Source organism: Leptinotarsa decemlineata, unplaced genomic scaffold, assembly GCF_025532065.1.
Source record: "Leptinotarsa decemlineata unplaced genomic scaffold, Ldec_3_MD MMD2_tig00026307_RagTag_RagTag, whole genome shotgun sequence".
NCBI lineage: Eukaryota > Metazoa > Arthropoda > Insecta > Coleoptera > Chrysomelidae > Leptinotarsa > Leptinotarsa decemlineata.
The window spans coordinates 1,255,043-1,273,864 of record NW_027412681.1 but is presented as its reverse complement, the minus strand read 5'-3'; the positions used below and the strand labels follow the sequence as shown (position 1 = coordinate 1,273,864).

General features: G+C 33.2%; 3 protein-coding genes and 1 long non-coding RNA gene across 10 annotated transcripts; all 4 read right to left on the bottom strand.

Moving 5' to 3' along the window:
- Window positions 1–438: 438 nt before the first annotated feature.
- LOC141485034 (uncharacterized) lies at window positions 439–1,158 on the bottom strand. The gene is made up of 2 exons (XR_012466974.1): window positions 748–1,158; window positions 439–654 (listed from the first exon to the last, which is right to left on the bottom strand). It is a non-coding gene; the product is annotated as an uncharacterized lncRNA (long non-coding RNA).
- Window positions 1,159–3,539: 2,381 nt separating this feature from the next.
- On the bottom strand, window positions 3,540–7,545 carry LOC141479896 (uncharacterized). 2 transcript variants are annotated; one of them, XM_074180904.1, is made up of 3 exons: window positions 6,854–6,992; window positions 6,707–6,803; window positions 3,540–5,748 (listed from the first exon to the last, which is right to left on the bottom strand). In XM_074180904.1, exons 2-3 carry the CDS (start codon window positions 6,762–6,764, stop codon window positions 4,412–4,414), a joined length of 1,395 nt encoding a protein of 464 aa, XP_074037005.1. In that variant the 5' UTR covers window positions 6,765–6,803; window positions 6,854–6,992; the 3' UTR covers window positions 3,540–4,411. The 2 variants fall into 2 exon arrangements, with proteins under 2 accessions (XP_074037005.1, XP_074037004.1); XM_074180903.1 differs by lacking the exon at window positions 6,707–6,803 and having other exon boundaries at window positions 6,854–7,545.
- A 2,022-nt stretch (window positions 7,546–9,567) lies between these two features.
- LOC141485033 (uncharacterized) lies at window positions 9,568–18,342 on the bottom strand. 4 transcript variants are annotated; one of them, XM_074180898.1, is made up of 4 exons: window positions 18,202–18,342; window positions 13,379–13,993; window positions 13,014–13,190; window positions 9,568–9,824 (listed from the first exon to the last, which is right to left on the bottom strand). In XM_074180898.1, the coding sequence occupies exons 2-4, from the start codon at window positions 13,728–13,730 to the stop codon at window positions 9,733–9,735; spliced, it is 621 nt and encodes a 206-aa protein (XP_074036999.1). In that variant the 5' UTR covers window positions 13,731–13,993; window positions 18,202–18,342; the 3' UTR covers window positions 9,568–9,732. The 4 variants fall into 4 exon arrangements, with proteins under 4 accessions (XP_074036999.1, XP_074037000.1, XP_074036997.1 ...); XM_074180899.1 differs by lacking the exon at window positions 9,568–9,824 and adding an exon at window positions 10,524–11,546; XM_074180896.1 differs by lacking the exon at window positions 9,568–9,824 and having other exon boundaries at window positions 10,524–13,190.
- Window positions 15,432–18,115, bottom strand: LOC111508715 (uncharacterized). 3 transcript variants are annotated; one of them, XM_074180902.1, is made up of 2 exons: window positions 17,564–18,115; window positions 15,432–17,268 (listed from the first exon to the last, which is right to left on the bottom strand). In XM_074180902.1, exon 2 carries the CDS (start codon window positions 17,192–17,194, stop codon window positions 15,983–15,985), a length of 1,212 nt encoding a protein of 403 aa, XP_074037003.1. In that variant the 5' UTR covers window positions 17,195–17,268; window positions 17,564–18,115; the 3' UTR covers window positions 15,432–15,982. The 3 variants fall into 3 exon arrangements, with proteins under 3 accessions (XP_074037003.1, XP_074037001.1, XP_074037002.1); XM_074180900.1 differs by having other exon boundaries at window positions 17,439–17,576; XM_074180901.1 differs by lacking the exon at window positions 17,564–18,115 and adding an exon at window positions 17,325–17,557.
- Window positions 18,343–18,822: the final 480 nt, after the last annotated feature.

Below are 18,822 nucleotides of genomic sequence, written 5' to 3'. Positions count from 1 at the left end.
AAGAAAGAGAAATGAATTATTAGAAACAAGAAATAATTTGCTCATACAAATGAGCAAAAATAAGAATTCAGATGTTGATAAATATTCTGAATTCAATGTTAGTATGAGGGATTTAGTTTGATATCTTATGTTATACATAGGGTTCCTGTTATGTACATTATATAGAAAGAAGTTATTAGTTTATGTGTTAGGACAAGTACTTTACGACCTGATTAACAGCCCGTTAAAATAATCAGTGCTGGGGCTGTGCTGTCTCTCTAGCAAATGACAGGATGTGGTGTCATTCTCAGCACCGATTATTTTAATTGACTCTTAATCCGGTCGTAAAGTACTCACCCTTGAGCAAATTATATTTTTATACTGTTTTAAAAATCATTCTTATTTTACCTGAATGGATGTTTATTTAACTTATGCCAAACAATGAAATGAACATCAACAAACAGAAATATTACAATTTTATTGCTATCTTAAAACTTGTCAAGCTACAAAATTTCTGTGGTCTGCAGCATCTTTATTGATGTGATTATCTTCATCCTCTTCCTCATGGTGATGAAACAGCATTTCGACAAGTTCGTCATCATTGGATGATTCAGAATTATTTCCCCAATTTGATTCAGAGCTTGATGACTCTGATGACATTTCGGCTAATCCTACCTGTAATAATGGAGTTGAATAGTTGATGCATAGTTGAAAATCACCAAATGCTTGCTTGATTTTCATTCAAAAACATAAAATCATTTTACTCACCTGAATTTCCAAACGCAAATATGAAAAAATTGACAGTTTTGAGGATTGCCGTTCTATAAAAAACAAGATTTTTAAACCAATTATCAGGCCACTAAATATTTCTATTTTGGTTTCTCATTTCTTTAGTACATAACATAACCAACAAATCCATATTCCAAAATCATAACAAACGTGATATCGGATCACTCGATCACTCCGAATATTTGCGCATGTCACAAACTGAAAATCCTTACGAATTCCTCTGGACTACTTCGACAGTTCTCATACGGTTTGCAAACTGGATTTCGTCTTCGCTAGAACATGCGACTATTAGTTCGAATCCTGGATTTGCTTTGCTAGAACGCCTATATTCGTATGCGCATGCTTCGTACGATTCCGTATCGTTTGAAATCGCTGCTAGAACAAACCTAATGCTGTGACAATGTGTAGTTATCACAGACTACTTAGAGTAAGTGGTTTGTGGTAGTTATCTGTCAGAGAGAAAATATATCTATAGATCTGTCCGAGATGCTGTCAATATTAAATCAAAATGGCTGCCTGTAGCCATACATATTGTTTGTTCTAATGGAAAGAAAACTAGAAAAAACCATAATCAACTTGTCTTTGTGAATGATTATGTTGCTGCGCTGAAATTCGTTGTCTGAGGCTGATTTTACATATCAATCGTCTTTCATAACATGAAATCATGCCTACAACGTGTTGTGTTGTAAATTGCGGAAGCCGTGGGGATCGTGGTCGGATGAACTTTTGCAAAATACCTTGTGAATTACATTTTCACATAGAGAGGACCTGAAAAAACTTTCAAAAAGGAGACGCCAAAAATGGATACACGCTGCCAGAAAAAAAGATCTCACAGAAGTCAAACTTCTACATTTTCACCTGAAATGATTTATTTTATAAATATTTAGTATCCCTCCGATTATCATTGAACCAACCGCCACTGTTTTATGGTCCAACTTATTTTTAATGTAAATAAACTCTCCATAACCTCTCATTACCCGCCACCCACCTCGCCGAAAGTTGTATAGAAAAGGATGGTACGATAACCGTTTCAAAATACATGTATTGTATTGGTAAAGGCAAGGCAACTCTATGTCTTATTATTACTCTGAGGGTGGTGTGTATTGGCATCAAAGCCAATTATGAGTTGTAGTCCCTTTGCTTGGCAGGCTCTAACCAACTCTTCCACTTCCCTGGTTGGTGTTGGTTCCGGAATGTCGTAAGGGAGGTATGCTAATTCAATGATGATTTACTCAGGTCCGCCCTCGCCAGCCGTCTTTATTTTTACTGCCGTCATGATGTCTGGAACACAAATTACTCAACGGCAGTATATATATTCATTTACGGATAATAACTATGCATGTTCTTGGGGACTCTGAGGTTCTGTTATAAATTAACTCACCTCTGATGCCCCCAATCCCATTATTTTTCCCCTGTACACCCAGGGTTCTTGTATGAGAGCAATATCAAACCCCATCATCAGTTTGGTAAGGACAATTAGATATAGGAATAAAGTGCTTTGTCTAATTTCCACTAACTCAATGTATTGATATTAATGCGACCAAGATTTCGGTTTTTTTCAACATTCTCAAGTGTTCTAGCACTACTGTGTGCTAAAGAAAATTGAAAAGTTTGTTTCTATTATCGAATTTGACATCTGACACAAATCATTCTATTCTGGCGAATCTTATTATTAAAGACGTAACTACGGATCGTTTTTGAATATACGCTCTAATACGATTAAACGCCAGAAAACATCTTTGAGAAATCAATGCTGGCATGAAATAATTTATATTTTCTCGTTGAAATAATTTCATGTATGACGTCAAATCTGTCAAATACTGAAACAGAAATAGTTCCAAAACCAGTTCATACCAGTTTGAAAGGATGTTTCTAAAGAAAGTGTGATAAGTATTTTTCAGGAAAGAATGGGTTACAAATAATGAAGTTATTTCGAAATAATAAATTAAAAAACGAATAATTACAGGATGCTCATAATAACAACTAAACAAAGTTACTTTTCGTGCTTTTGCACCTTCACTTGGCGAATCATGAATTAGAAAAACACCAATATGTGTTATCCCGTTATACTATTTGTTTCAATTATGGATCGTTGCGCGTCGACTAGATCTGGGAATTTAAGTGGAATACCAACACGAGAAATTAGGTTTTATTTTTAATCAAACACCCTCTATATAACATCTCTTTGTATCAACGGCTATGAACAGATGACAATTCGTTTACATTTGTCTTTTCGAAACCAGCCTCAATAAAAGTTATCGCAGCAGCTGCATCCACTCAAAACCAGCCTGGTCGACTGGAACAGCAGCGTCAATGGGATATATTCTGTTATATATAATGTAATATAACAAATAATATAATAAACTAAGGGCAATACCATAACATATGCTTTCACGGCCGGAATCATGATTTTAAGGAAATCCGGATTTTCTCTTTGATCTAGAGAAACACCATCAGTCATCGAAATGCTATGACTTAGAGGATTACTCGTTGGAATGTGTGTCCATGTGTTAGGAATAGAGTTTCCATTATTCGAATGATTTGATTTGACCCGTAAATGAGTTATTATTGGAATATCCAGTCTCAAAGAAGCGAAATAAAATTCAAATTTGGGGATGACACTGTATAATGAAAATTTGAAATGTATAACAAAGTAAAAGAACAAGAGGTATTTCAGATATATTTCATCAGTTCGGACTTTCATTGTCTAATATAATATAAATTGATTTAAAATCCCTGAAAGAATCTGTAAAAAATTAAAAAGACTAACCGAAAAATAACAATTTTATTAAACAAAAAACTGAAATTACACAGAAAAAACATACAAGCAACAACCATAAAAATAAAAAATTGAAATATTAATGAAAGCTGAAAATTAAAAAATATCATCAACAAGAAATGAATATTAAAAGATTCCAAGTTAGGTCACGACGTTCCAATTGTTAGTATCCACAATCGTCTTAGGGCGATAACTGGGCATTACAAATATTTCATTAAATTGTTGAAAATTATATAAACATTTACTTATAAAGAGGAGTAAAAAATATATCTATATATATGTGATGGAAATGGATGAAAATTCATTATAATGTATCTACAGTTTACAAAACCATAACACGTGTATGTATAAATATGTATGTACATTCAACCTGAAAGGAAGCTATTTCAGAACATTGAAGAACATAACAGATATATTCAACGAAAGTCATTTTTTGTGAAGGAAAAAATCGGTTTTTTATAAAGTTCTCCATTATAATTTTTATATTTTTTCAGATTGTGGAAGGTAACCATTACCCAAAAAAAGGTCGATAACAGATATATTATATGAGTTGTTCTTTTTCAACAATGTATTATTTTCCTGTTGCTCTCAGATATTAAATGCTTTTTATCCATTATCAATTTTTGAATGCAATTTCAAATTATTATTTCGACTGAAATATTTAGAACAGAATTCATTTTAAAAAGGCTTTTTGTCAGTATACTTTTTTCATGTATTTTCAGATACTTATTTCCACTAAATAACTTTGAACAAATTATCCTTTGAAATGGCTACTTTTCTCAATGAACGATTTAGAGCAGATTTTACTCTTAAATGATTTGTGGTCAATGATTTCAATCTACCACTTTGATTGAAACATTTAGATTAGATTTTACATTGAAATAGTTTATCGTCAGTATGACTTTTTTCATGTGTTTTCAGAGGCCCACTGTAACGGAATGATTTAGAACAGATTTTACACTGAAATGGTTTTTCACCAGTATGAATTTTTCCATGCAATTTCAAACTACCCTTCTCAGTGAACGATTTAGAGCAGATTTCACATTGAAATGGTTTGTCTCCAGTATGAATTTTTTCATGTCTTTTCAATTGACTTCCTTGAAAGAATGATTTATAGCAGATTTTACACTTGAATGGTTTAACGCCAGTATGAATTTGTTCATGTTTTCTCAAATTATCCCCATCAATGAATGATTTAGAGCAGATTTTACACTTGAATCGTTTATCACCCCTATGATATTTTTCATGTCTGTTCAAATTACCTCGATGAATGAATGATTTGGAGCAGATTTTACACTTAAAGGGTTTATCGCCAGTATGAATTTTTTCATGTCTATTTAAATCACCTCCTTGAATGAATGATTTAGAGCAGACTCTACACTTGAACGGTTTATCGCCAGTATGAATTTTTTCATGCATTTTCAAAATACTTTTTTCAGTGAACGATTTAGAGCAAATTTTACATTGAAATGGTCTTTCGCCAGTATGAATTTTTTCATGCATTTTCAAACTACGTTCCTCAGTAAACGATTTAGGGCAGATTTTACATTGAAATGGTTTATCGCCATTATGACTTTTTTCATGTATTTTCAAAAGACCTCCTTGAATGAATGATTCAGAGCAGATTTTACACTTAAACAGTTTATCGCCACTATGAATTTTTTCATGTCTTTTCAAATTACCATTCAGGTTGAAAGATTTAGAGCAGATTTTACACTGAAATGGTTTTTCGCCAGTATGAATTGTTTCATGCAATTTCAAACTACCCTTCTCAGTGAACGATTTAGAGCAGATTTTACAGTGAAATGGTTTATAGCTATTATGACTTTTTTCATGTCTTTTCAAGTTACCCCTCTTATTGAAGGATTTAGAGCAAATTTTACAGTGAAATGGTTTCAAGTCAAAATTATTTATTTCGCGACTTTTTGAATGACTACTTCCAAAGGATGACTTTGAAGAAATTTCATGATGAAGTGGGAGCTTTTCCGTATGCTGATTTTCAACAGATTTCACATCAGTTCTTTCCTTCATATTTCTTGAGCTAATTTCGTTTCCCTCATGAATTCTACTCTCTCTAATTGAATTGGAATAGTATCCAGAACTGAATATTTCCTTCATCTCTTTCCTATTTTCATTGATAACTTCCTCTTTATTTCCAACCACTGTCTCTTCCTTGGTTTCAAAACAAAATATTTCGGGATCTGTAAAAAAATACTAGTTTCATAAAATTTTTCAACAAATTCATACTGAGTATTTTTTTTTTAGATTTTTTGTTGGCATGTCTTGGTCATAGGAATCAAAGTTGACGAGATTTTTCACATGACTAGATTTTCACTAGAACTGATTGATCTTTTATGAAAAAAGCTTTCCACATACGTTTCTGTGCTTTTACTGGATATACATACAAAATCACCAATTAACCATTCAACTTTGCTTTAGTGCAAGTTCATCGTCTTCCAATATAACCAAAAATAAAAGAGTGTAAGTTCTCAACAACTGGAGATAATTGTATCAAAGATATTTTCTAGGTGATGAGTCTTAATGAAATGAAAACAGAACATTTAAAAAAAGCAATTTATATAATTCACATGATCTAAATATTCACAACCCAAAATTGATATCAATAATATGACTGCGCAATATGTTTCAATTTGATTAAGAGGCTCTACCCCTCAAGAGTATAGCAACACCTCTGCAAAAGTAATTTCTTCACCTCAGTTTTACCTCTGACTCTATTTTCCCCATAGACGACGGCAAACTATTATAACAGTTTATTACACTGAATAATGAGGGGCATCCAAAATTAATCATTTCTTGTGGAGAAATTCGTAACATCCGAATATGTAAAAAATATATTGATATTTCAAGTAAAAGAGGCAAAAGTAGTTTTCAATTGTTTGATTGAACAATTGACATTCAGAAAATAATTCAAACAAGTCATTTATATAGTTAAACAGTGGTCCCAGGACAGAACCTTGAGGAACTCCTACAGTTACATCTATGATACTTGAATATTCAACTGTAGTTATTTAACTACGATCTTTCTTCCATGTATATCGCCAAGCCCAATATTCTCTGAATAAATATTAAAAAACGAGTTTATGTAACATATTTGTGATTGTAAACTAGTATATCAATATCAACTCAGTTATCCGTAACTCAGATACAATTTTCCTTGAGGCTTTCGACTTTTCTTTTTGGAAAATATTTTTTTCATGACTATTCAAATTCCATGTTCCTCTTTCTCAAAATTTTACTAAAAAATATCTTAGTTAAGTGGTTTCAAATTCTAATACATATCCTCACCTTGCATAGCATTAGACTCGTTCTGGCATTGACAATAACAGCTGCCTTTTGAAGTACCAGGGCTGAAAAAATCCCTTGGACTAAGTACATTTCCTCCACACACCTCACAATATAAGCCTTCCTTTATTTCTTCTTTGCATTCAAATTTCAGATCATGATGAACAACATCAATATCTTCACTTTTTATAAGTTCTGGATAAAATTCATTCCTTGAGGTAATCACTTGAAGTGCATCACATTTTTCTTCAGAATTGCGAGTGTCATTTTCTTCGACAAAAGATTCTACCTCCAGTTTAATTTTCCTCCCATATCCATATTCACCTTCACCAGTAGTAGTACCAAGAGTAGCCATGTCACAAATTATCCTATTTTTCAGATTTTTCTTTCAGAAATATACTTGCATCAATTTATAGAATATAGTCATCTGTCAGAGAGAAAATATATATGTATCTCCTTTTGCATTACAGATTCCTCTCCCTCTCACTCTAATATGGCTGTTGCTTCTCATTTGAGTGCATTTGACCAGGCTTGTCCTGTTTATAGTGTACAGAAGTTTCGTCAGAGGGCATAGTTGTCTTGATTGAAGCAATGCAGAATGCAATTCAAACATAACTTCATTTTATTAAACTTACACCTTTTGGACTCAACTCCGATCACGACATCCACATGTTATTTTTGCAGACGGTCGTTATCAGCTCAACCGTTGTCTGTCGTGATCGGAGAAAAATAAATCGTCGTTTTTTGCCTCTCGGGCGAATTTGGCACAAACTATTCACTCTAGAGTAAGTATCACCTAATAATACTATTTAATATAATACAAGTGATATACTCCATTCCACTCCCAACACCCGCAGCTTGCAAATTCAAGCTCAAAACATGATCGACCATTTCTAGCAGTGGTGCAACAAATGGCGTATCAAAATAAATCCCACCAAAACCCAAACTATCCTATTCAGACATCGTAACTCCTCTACCAGTCCCAAATTAAATCCTGATAACCTGAATATCAGCCTCTTAGGAGAAAACCTCATACTCTAGGATTCGGTGTCCTACTTGGGGGTCACCTTCACCAGGACCCTCAACTGGGAGATCGACTTGATAGAGACACTGGACAGAGTCCGAAATAGAGCCAACGTGCCAAAAGCTCTGAGAGGCAAGCTCGGGAGATGCGACAGTAAAACTCTCCTTCACACTTATAAGACTTTCATAAGACCAGTCCTAGACTACAAAGCGATGATACACCGTACGCTTCCCCCGAGACTATCCCACCGTTTTTTCATTATAAACAGATGCACATTCTACGATAGTAGGTAAATTATTAAAAACAACAAATTTCCATATAATTTAAAATTTCAACAGATAATCAGAGTTAAAGGCAGTGAGAACAAGTTATATTAGGACATCCTGCAAAGGCAGAAACTCATCAAATCTATAATATTCCCCATCCGAGTGTTCAATATTTGTTTGGCTAAGCCTAAAGTGATGTCAATGACAGTTTCTGGTCAGATGAAGCTACTTGCAGCACCCTTTTTTAAAAGACGAGTCTGCAGCCTCATTGTAAGTAAACTCATACTGAGTAAACAAAAAAGTTACTTTTGCTGCTTTTGCAATAGGAAAATTTGTGACAATTTCACTGACTTCAATTTTTATTTCATGTTCAATACTGGTTATTGATTAATTTTCATCATTTTCTGTTCTGACAGGTAATATGAGGTAAATTCTAAATGTAGTTTTGCATTTTTCCCAGAACCCTCATACTCATTCCACATTCATTTTGTGAATCATGAATTAGAAAAACACCAATATGTGTTATCCCTTTACTTTTGTTTCAATTATGGATCGTTGGGCGCCGACTAGCTCTGGAAATTCATGCGGAATATCAATAAGAGATTTTGTGCATTTAGAAACTTGCGTTTCTAACAAACTGACCATACCACACAGTCCCCTACGGCTCTGAGGAATGATTGATTCTCTAGAGCCCCCCCCCATAACTCTAAAGATTGTTTCTCCACAGCCCCCCCAATTGGAGAAATAAGGTTTTCTCTTTACTTTAACAGCTTGAACGCCATTTCGCAATTGTTTTCATTTAACCTGTTGCTACCGTGGAATCCACTCAAATCATTCTGCAAAACCGAGTAAGTTATGCCGAGGGTTCGCTACCTGAAGCTGACAAATTTTAAGACAAGGTATGAATGACCCAATAAAAGTTGTCGCAGCAGCTGCGTTCACTCATAAAACCAGCCTGGTCGACTGGAACAGCAGCGTCAATAGGCATATATTCTGTTATATATAATGTAATATAACAAAGAATATTTGAAAACGTCAATCAATTAGTTCAACTAGGGACGGCAGTAAAACATTTGCTTTCACGGCCGGAGTCATGATTTTAAGGAAATCCGGATTTTCTCTTTGATTTAGAGAAACACCATTAGTCATCGAAATGCTATGATTTAGGGTATTACTCGTTGGAATGTGTGTCCATGTGTTAGGAATAGACTTTCCATTATTCGAATGATTTGATTTGACCCGTAAATGATTTGTTATTGGAATATCCGGTCTCAAAGAAGCGAAATAAAATTCAAATTTTTGTCTGTCAAAATAACAAATATATTTTTTCAACAACGTCACAACGTCAACATTCAAGTTTTACAAAACATCATATATGATTATACAGAATGTGAAAAATTTTAACTAAATAAACTCCAACATCAAGGTCATGAAAAATCCTAAAATTTTATGTATAATGAACATTTGAATTGTATAACAAAGTATAAGAACAATACTGCTTAGCCCTGCTAAGCAAAAGTGCCGTATGTACAAAACAGCCATTTTGAGATATGCGACTATTTGCATTTAACTTTGACCAAGAGAATTTACGGTCAATTGCGCCGTGATTCACGTGTTCCTTGATTAACTTGGACATTACTTACTTTCCACAATAGTAAGTTTTCAAATACTCCACGTTTTTCCGCTAGAAAAAACATATACTGCAGAAATTGTGTAACCATTACAAACGAAAAATGCAGTATATACACGCACATACTGCTTTATTATCGGGCAGTGTTCACATACTGTATTCATGCGTTGAATAGTGTGAATGAGAAACTACATTGCAAATCATTTTATATTGCTCCATTGAAATATCAATTAACGTTATCATTGTAATTTATCATGAATTCTTAATTTTTTGAAGGCAAGGGGGCCTGATTTCCAACTCTTCCCAAAATCGTTTCCTATTATTTAGAATACTTTCGCGTTTCTCTATTGACACTCCACATGGCGACGATAAAGGGGATGGCGCGGGCATTCCATTATTTTTCATGTTCTTCTTAAACAGAAAATCCAGTGTCATATAATCATCTTTCGCCAAATCAGTTTTACACTTCAGATAATAATTTCCCCCTACTGCTTTCATTTATAAGTATATGTTTTATGCCTTTTGAATTTTTTCTTGCGACTTGAAATCCTTCCAGAGAAAAAAGTCTGTGGGTTTCATTTCTTTCACGTCCACGTTTGACTTATTGGCACCTTGAACAGATTCTGAGAAATCCCTGAAATCGTATGTCTTTTTCTGTTTCCTCAAAGCAGCTTCCACCTGATGGTAAAAGCTATCAGCTGACATGAATGCGTTATGTTGGAAGCTTGTGGTAGTAATGATACACTTTGTGAAAAATACTACAACACTTTAATTTGGTTTTCTACAGATGAAATTACAGTGATAATTTTTAATAATGAAAAACTAAACTGACTGTTCTTGTCTACAAAATCTCTTCACTAAAACTGTTATATCATTTTTATTATACTTGGCAACTATGTCTACAAAACAATCTTACCAACAGTGTAATAATGTAAAGATGTTGCATTACCAACCTAAATATTAACTTAAGTTATAAATATTGTAAATAGTCTTTTGATTGTTTTAACCACATGTGTGACCGGGTACAAAGTACTGTATATCAATTTCGTCAATGGCCACGTCATCTGAATTTACGACATATACCAAAAAACTTATAAAACACCAATTTTTATTTTGGCTGGAGCAGTTGTCCAACCACAGAACAATACGTGGTGAATCTCTATAATTCAAAAAAAATGCGTAGAAGGTACTAATAATGTCCTCCTTGTTTCGACCAGTGATACCCTCATCCATAGATCCATAGTAATTTCATAAACCACACCTCAAGATTTGATTTCCACAAACTTTATTTGAAAAATATATATCACAACATATTTCGCTAACACAGTAGCTTTGTCAAGTGATTTGAATACTTCAAGTGGCTTCTTACACTAATATTTATATATTAAGGTAACCATAATTGAGACTACCTCCAAAAAATTACCTAAACCTCTACCTAAGGTACCTCTTCAATTATATCATCACCTGAAGCATATTATCTCACATCTACATCAATAATAATTCTTTCTCGTTTTATTGAACTTGTTTGAGTTTCAAATGATCACAATCAAGGAACGATTTAGAGCAGATTTCACACTGAAATGGTTTTTCGCCAGTATGAATTTTTTCATGCAATTTCAAAACATTACCACAAGAGAAGTATTCAAAACAGATTTCACATTGAAATGAGTTTTTGTTATGTTATGTTTTATTGACCCTGCCGTTTAAAGTAATATTGGAATGTCCTGTCCATGTGTTAGGAAGAAAGTTTCCATTATTTAAATGATTTGACTTTACCTGTAAATGAGGTATTACTTGATAACAAAGGTGGAATGGAACGTTTTCTTTTATTTGAAGGTCATGTAGAATCCTACAATTTTATGTATAATGAACATTTGAAACGTATAACAAAGTTTAAGAGCATTACACATTACAGGTATTCCATAATTTATTCTCAAGATACTATGATTGTTTATGAAGGAAATGAGTAAAAAATTAATCCATAGTGTGATGGAAATGACAGATACTTGATGAAAATCCATTATAATGTATTTACAGTTTACAAAAGAATAACACTTGTATCAGTATACAATAGTTGTTCTTTTTCAACAATGTTCTATTTTACTGTTGCTCTTAGAAATTGAATGCTTTTAATACATTATGAATTTATTCATGCAATTTTAAATTATTATTTCGACTGAAATATTTAAAACAGAATTTACTCTAAAATGGTTTATTCATGTATTTTCAGACATTCATTTGTACTAAACGAGTTTGAACAAATTATCTATTGAAATGATTTTTCTTCAGTGTGAATTTTTTCATGTCTTTTCAAATGACCTCGTTGACTGAATGATTTAGAGCAGATTTCACACTTAAATGGCTTTTCACCAGTATGAATTCGTTTATGTCCTTTCAAAACACCTCCTTGATTGAATGATTTAAAGCAGATTTTACACTGAAATGGTCTTTCACCTGTATGAATTCTTTCATGTATTTTCAAACTACTATTGTGACTGAATGATTTAACACAGATTTCACATTGAAATGGTTTATCGCCAGTATGAATTTTTTCATGCAATTTCAAACTACCTTTCTCAGTAAATGATTTAGAGCAGATTTTGCATTGAAATGGTTTATCGCCAGTATGAATATTTTCATGTCTTTTCAAATGGCCTCTTTGAATGAATGATTTAGAGCAGATTTTACACTTGAATGGTTCATCACCTGTATGAATTTTTTCATGTATTTTCAAACTACCTTTCTCAGTGAACGATTTAGAGCAGACTTTACACTGAAATGGTCTTTCACCAGTATGAAATTTTTCATGGGACTTCAAATTACTATTGTAAATGAATGATTTAGAGCAGATTTTACATTGAAATGGTTTATCACCAGTATGAATTTTTTCATGTGTTTTCAAGTTACTATTATAAATGAATGATTTAGAACAAATTTTACATTGAAATGGTTTATCGCCAGTATGAATTTTTTCATGTGTTTTCAAATTACTATTGCAAATGAATGATTTTGAACAAATTTTACATTGGAATGGTCTATCGCCAGTATGAAATCTTTCATGCACTTTCAAACTACTTTTCTCAGTGAATGATTTAGAGCAGATTTTGCATTGAAATGGTTTATCACCAGTATGAATATTTTCATGTCTTTTCAAATGACCTCTTTGAACGAATGATTTAGAGCAGATTTTACACTGAAATGGTTTTTCGCCAGTATGAATCTTTTCATGCGCTTTCAAGTTACCTCTCTCAATGAAAGATTTAGAGCAAATTTCGTTTCCCTCATTAATTCTACCCTCTCTAATTGAATTGGAATAGTGTCCAGGACTAAGTATTTCCTTCATCTCATTAATATTTTTATTGATGACCTCCTCATTTCCAACAGTCTCTTCCTTGGTTTCAAAACAAAATATTCCGGGATCTGTAAAAAATACTAGTTTCATTAAGAAAGAAAAGCAAATCATTTCACATCATCAACATTTTCTCATTTATGATGTCACGAAACATACATTTTTTAACGTATACAAAGTATTTTTTTTTTAATTTTCTGTTGGGATGCCTGTATTTTCTGTTAACAGAGTGGTTTCAAATTTTAATACATATCCTCACCTTTCATAACTTTAAACTCATTCTGCCACTGACAATTACAGCTGCATTTTGAACTGTCAGGGCTGACAAAATCCCTTGAACTAAGTTCAGTTCCTCCACATACCTCACAAAATGAGCCTTCCTTTATTTCTTCCACACATTCAGATTTCAGATCATGATAAACAACATCAATATCTTCACTTTTTATTTTTTCTTGATTGAATTCTTTCCTTGATGTAACCACTTGAAATGCATCACATTTTTCTTCAGAGTTGAGAGTGTCGTTTTCTTCCACAAAAGAGTCTACTTCCTGTTTAATTTTTGTCCCATATTCATATTCACCTTCACCAGTAGTAGTAGCAAGAGTAGCCATATCAAAAATATTCGTTTATGTAGAATTATACTTGTAGTCATTTGTAATATATATAATTTATATAAAAATTATGCTGTGTATATATATATATATAGAGAAAATATATATATCCGTCTCACTTATTGTTCTTCTTCTTATTTTTCCAATAACGGCTTCAGCTGCCAGGGCTATCCAGTCAGGAGTTCCAGAAACACGTTACTACTACAGGTGGAACCCATACTGAAGTGGGGCCGAGTTGAACCGAAGCCACACCTGGATATACGCTAAAACAAAGTTCAACTGTAATTTGAAGTCAATTAACAAACAATATCCGATTACACTAGAGTATAAGCAATACTGTGAGGTGATGCACAACGGTTATGTGTATGGGCACTACAATCAGGTCATGATCGGCGAAGCACTGCATGTGCACAAGTATTGGGTCTATCTCGGTCACTACAGCTTTATATTGGATGCAATTATGAATTTGGATATGGTTTGTATGTTAACTGGTGATTATATGTTTGAAAAAGATATCAGGGAAGGTAAGAAGCTAAATTGTTGAAGGAGGGATCATAAGAGAGGCATAAAATGTTTGTATATTGTGAAAATTGTAAGGGGAGACAAAGAATATATGTATTAACTTCTGCATTTCCCCAACATTCGCAGCGGTTTGTGGAGATGCGCTTTACTGAGGGAATGAGTGCTCCTAATCCTGCACATATTGATGATTTCTTTACGAAAACAACTAGCCAGATCTTTGAATTATGGAGTTTTGTAAGGTTTTGGTACGGAGAAAAAGTAAAGTTTAGCTTTGAATTGTCTGTCCACACTATATTGATCGGTCCACCCTTTCCAGATATTATGTTTTGATGATGCTTAGAACTCTCTATAGTCTGCTTGAGGGTGATAAGAGAGCGGATGGTTTCTTCCAATATCGGATGAGGTATCGGCTGTATCGTTACCCTCGATGTTGGAATGACTAGGGGTCCATGCCAAATGTATGCTGTTTCACTTGTGATGGCTCTATACATTAGGTGTCTGGTACGTAATGGGAGATAATCGCTTTTTACAGATTCGGTTGACAAAAGAAATTTTGCCAGCACACTTTTTGAGTCGCTAAAGATGACTACGTGTTTGATATGATAACTAATTGCCATAACTTGAAATTTTGGGGTAATGGTGCAAAAATATTTTTCTATGGATCCATTTCATATACAAAGCCCCAGCCTGTCTTTAAATCTACACATTTTTTCATGACTGATATGTGGGTCATCTTCAAAGATAACCTTTTGCTAGAATAGTTATTCTGTCTATAATTCCTGTGTATCTCAAATCAGAGGAGTGACATCTCAAAGGGATATTCACTTTGTTGTTCTGTTATTTCACCTACTTCACTTTTTTTTTTCATGTACTGTTCAATTGTAAAATCTGCCGAGAGCTATTACAATATCAAATATATTACCTGCACCAAAGTTAAGTGGTTTCAAATCACGAGTCATATCATCACCTCTCATAGAATGGCAATTGCATAATTGTTAAAGTATCAGTGCCACCACACATAACTCCATAAACATTTCATTCACTTCCTGAATCATGAATTAAAAAAAACATCAATGTGTTATCTCGGGATACTTTTGTTTTACTCATGGATAGTTGGACGCCGACTAACTCTGGGAAATCCGAGAAATAAGGTTTTCTTTTCAATCAAACAGCGTGAAAGCCATTAAAGAATTGTTTTTATTTAACCTGTTGATAGAGTCAACTGTAAAACAGTAAAACAAAATACAGGTTTTCATGAGTAATCTCCCCTCATTTCAAAATGATCTTGCACTATTTCATTCATAAAAACTAAAAATACATCAGAAATGAACCAGGTCAGTTTAGTAGGTTTTCAGTTTGTCCACAAACTTTGTATCGAACAAATTGTCAGCCTGGCAAAACATTAGAAGTAATACCCTTGCAATTTATGTGAAATTTTCAAAATTTGTCACACCCTTATTAATGAACGTAACAGATAATATAAGCTTTTATTTTTCAATATTTTTCAAACAGTACCTATGTATGTTTTCAAATGACCTCTTCAAATGAATGATTTAGACCAGATCTTACACTTGAATCTTTGTCACCAGTATGATTTTTTTCATGTGTTTTCAAAAAACCACTTTGACGGAATGATTTAAAGCAGATTTTACACTGAAATGGTCTTTCACCAGTATGAATTTTTTTCATGTTTTCAAATGACCACATTAATGGAATAATTTAGACCAGATTTAACACTGAAATGGTCTTTCGCCAGTATGAATTTTTTCGTGTCTTTTCAAATTACCTATATGAAAGAATGATTTAGAGCAGATTTTACACTGAGATGGTTTTTCGCCAGTATGAACCTTTTCATGTGTTTTTAAATGACCTCTTTGAATGAACGATTTGTAGCATATTTTACATTTGAATGGTTTATCGCCCGTATGAATTTTTTCATGTGTTTTCAAAGTACCACCATGACGGAATGATTTAGAGCAGATTTTACACTGAAATGGTCGTTCGCCAGTATGAATTTTTTCATGTGTTATCAAATGACCACTTTGATGGAAGGATTTAGAGCAGATTTTACACTTGAATGGTTTATCGCCAGTATGAATTTTTTCATGTATTTTCAAATCACCTCCACGAATGAATGATTTAGAGCAGATTTTACACTTGAATGGTTTATGGCCGGTATGAATTTTTTCATGTAGTTTCAAATGACCACATAGAAGGAACGATTTAGAGCAGACTTTACACTGAAACAATTTTTCACCAGTATGAATTTTTTCATGTCTTTTCAAATCATTACAACGAATGAATGATTTAGAGCAAATTTTACACCTAAATGGTTTATCACCAGTATGAATTTTTTCATGTACTTTCAAATCACCTCCACGAATAAATAATTTAGAGCAGATTTTACACTTGAAACGTTTTTCACCGGTATGAATTTTTTCGTGCAGTTTCAAGCTACTTTTTGCAGCAAACGATTTAGAACAGCTTTTGCACTGAAATGGTCTTTTCCCAGTATGAATTTTTTCATGATATTTGAATAGATCACTTCTAGAGAATGATTTTGAACAGATTTTACAGTGAAATGGTTTTTCGCCAGTATGAATTTTTTCATGTCTTCTCAAATGACTACTCCGAAAGAATGATTTTGAGCAATTTGTACACTGAAATGTCTTTGCGCCAATATGCTTTTTTGAAATGTTACTTTCAATAGATGATAGTGAGAGTTTCTCAGTATGCTTGTTTTCAACCAATTTCACATCGATTCCTTCATTGAAATTTCTTGGGCAACTTTCGTTTTCCTCATGGACTTTACTCTGTCTAACTGAACTCAAACAGTTTCCATAACTAAATTCATTATTTTCCCCCTTTTTATGTAGCATTTCATGTCCAACAGAATGAAAATGTTTGATAGCAAATAGTTTTTCACGTGACATTGATAACATATGTTTATTAGTAACCTCCTCTTCCTTCCTAACAACTGTTTCTTCCTGGGTTTCATGAAAAAAGGTTCCTGAATCTGTAAAAAATATTAGTTTCATGAATAAAAAAGAGCAAATTACTCCATATCCTTACACACTCAAATGTACGATTGAATATAAAACATGTGTTATTTTCAAATCAAAACATATGCAAGAAGTAAATCTGTGGTAAGTTTTGCACTAGATTCACAAGAATATATGGACTCACAGAATCAAATATCCTGGCGAGAACAACACGATAAGGATAGTACAATTAATTGATCACTGATATTACAGATTTCTCATTCATGAAGCCATATTAATTTGCTCTAGTTCATTTCACTTCATTATTACCTTAAAATGGGACGCTTAAAATTGACATTAAATTTATATGACTTAGAGGGTGACATTTTCATACAGAAGGTTTTCAAATATCTTCATTGATTTTTTGCCTTGTCAAACAAGTTTAAAATTGCAGGTTAATATTCACATATCGTTCAAGAAATGATCAGGACTTTGTGGTTTCAAGATGTGTAGTATGTTATGAAAGTTAAACTAGATGAATGTTTTAGATAGAAACCCATTGTTGTTCCATAATTAAACTTAGCATACAGCTAACAGAAAGTTTGCAAACATTCTTTTCTTGCAAATACTTTCTGTCGAGTTGGAATCAAGGAGTGACTTTGTTGTTCTACTATTTCACATGTTTCACTGTTTTTCTTTCATATACTGTTTGATTTGAATTGAAATGGCCGCTACTTGATGAAAATCCATACTAAAACTCATACAATAGTTTATTGTATGATTTCAAGCTTTAATCAATGCTTGAGAAAGCTATTGTATAGCCAAACACGTGTCAAGGTTTTTGTGAAACCCGTTACAGTGAAAATCATGCAATAAACTGCATTAATGAGTTTTTATATGATGTATGGTTTGTCTGACAATTCAATTGTAAAATCTGCAGAGAACTTTTAGTATAACAACTATGTTACCTGAGCCAAATTCAAGTGGTTTCAAATCCCGAGCAGGGCAGTTACATGATTGTAAAATATCGTTGCTGAGAAAATATGTTGGACTAAGCAAGCCAGCTCCACACTCCTCACAATGTGGGCCTTCTTTTACTTCTTCCAGACATCTTTCAGATTTCAGATCATGATAAACAATATCAATAACATCACTTTCGATCTGCTCTGACCCAAATTCATTCTTTGAGGTAACTCCTTGAAGTGCATTTTTTTTTTCAGAGTTCTGGGTATCATTCTCATCACCAAAATATTCCACTTCCTCTTTAATTGGTCTTACACATTCATCAGTCGCCATTATCCAATTTCAAAGGAAGATAAAGTTGGAATTGTTTATTGTTTACTTTTCTGTAACATGGACAAGATGGATTTATTATCAATGATATCTTCGAGTCTCCGATTGAGATTTACTTTGTAGTAATTACTTTCTGGCTAATTTTTCCCACTATTCTACAGAATTAAACCACAGCATAGGTAACAATCAGCAATGTCACTTCGCTTAGCGGGAGAAGTTCGCGCATATCCGTCGCGTTGATGAGTCCGCCATTTTGGGAAGTGACATACTTTCTCTTCTGCTTTTGGCTTTGCTCT

Excerpts from the sequence above, each read along its gene's own strand:
- LOC141479896 (XM_074180903.1), bottom strand. The coding sequence starts at position 7,205 with ATGGCTACTCTTGGTACTACTACTGGTGAAGGTGAATATGGATATGGG. Across the intron at positions 5,749-6,853 it reads CGAGTCTAATGCTATGCAAG|ATCCCGAAATATTTTGTTTT; the intron begins GTGAGGATATGT and ends ATTTTTTTACAG.
- LOC141485033 (XM_074180896.1), bottom strand. The coding sequence starts at position 13,730 with ATGGCTACTCTTGCTACTACTACTGGTGAAGGTGAATATGAATATGGG. Across the intron at positions 13,191-13,378 it reads TGAGTTTAAAGTTATGAAAG|ATCCCGGAATATTTTGTTTT; the intron begins GTGAGGATATGT and ends TATTTTTTACAG.
- LOC111508715 (XM_074180902.1), bottom strand. The coding sequence starts at position 17,194 with ATGTTATCAATGTCACGTGAAAAACTATTTGCTATCAAACATTTTCAT.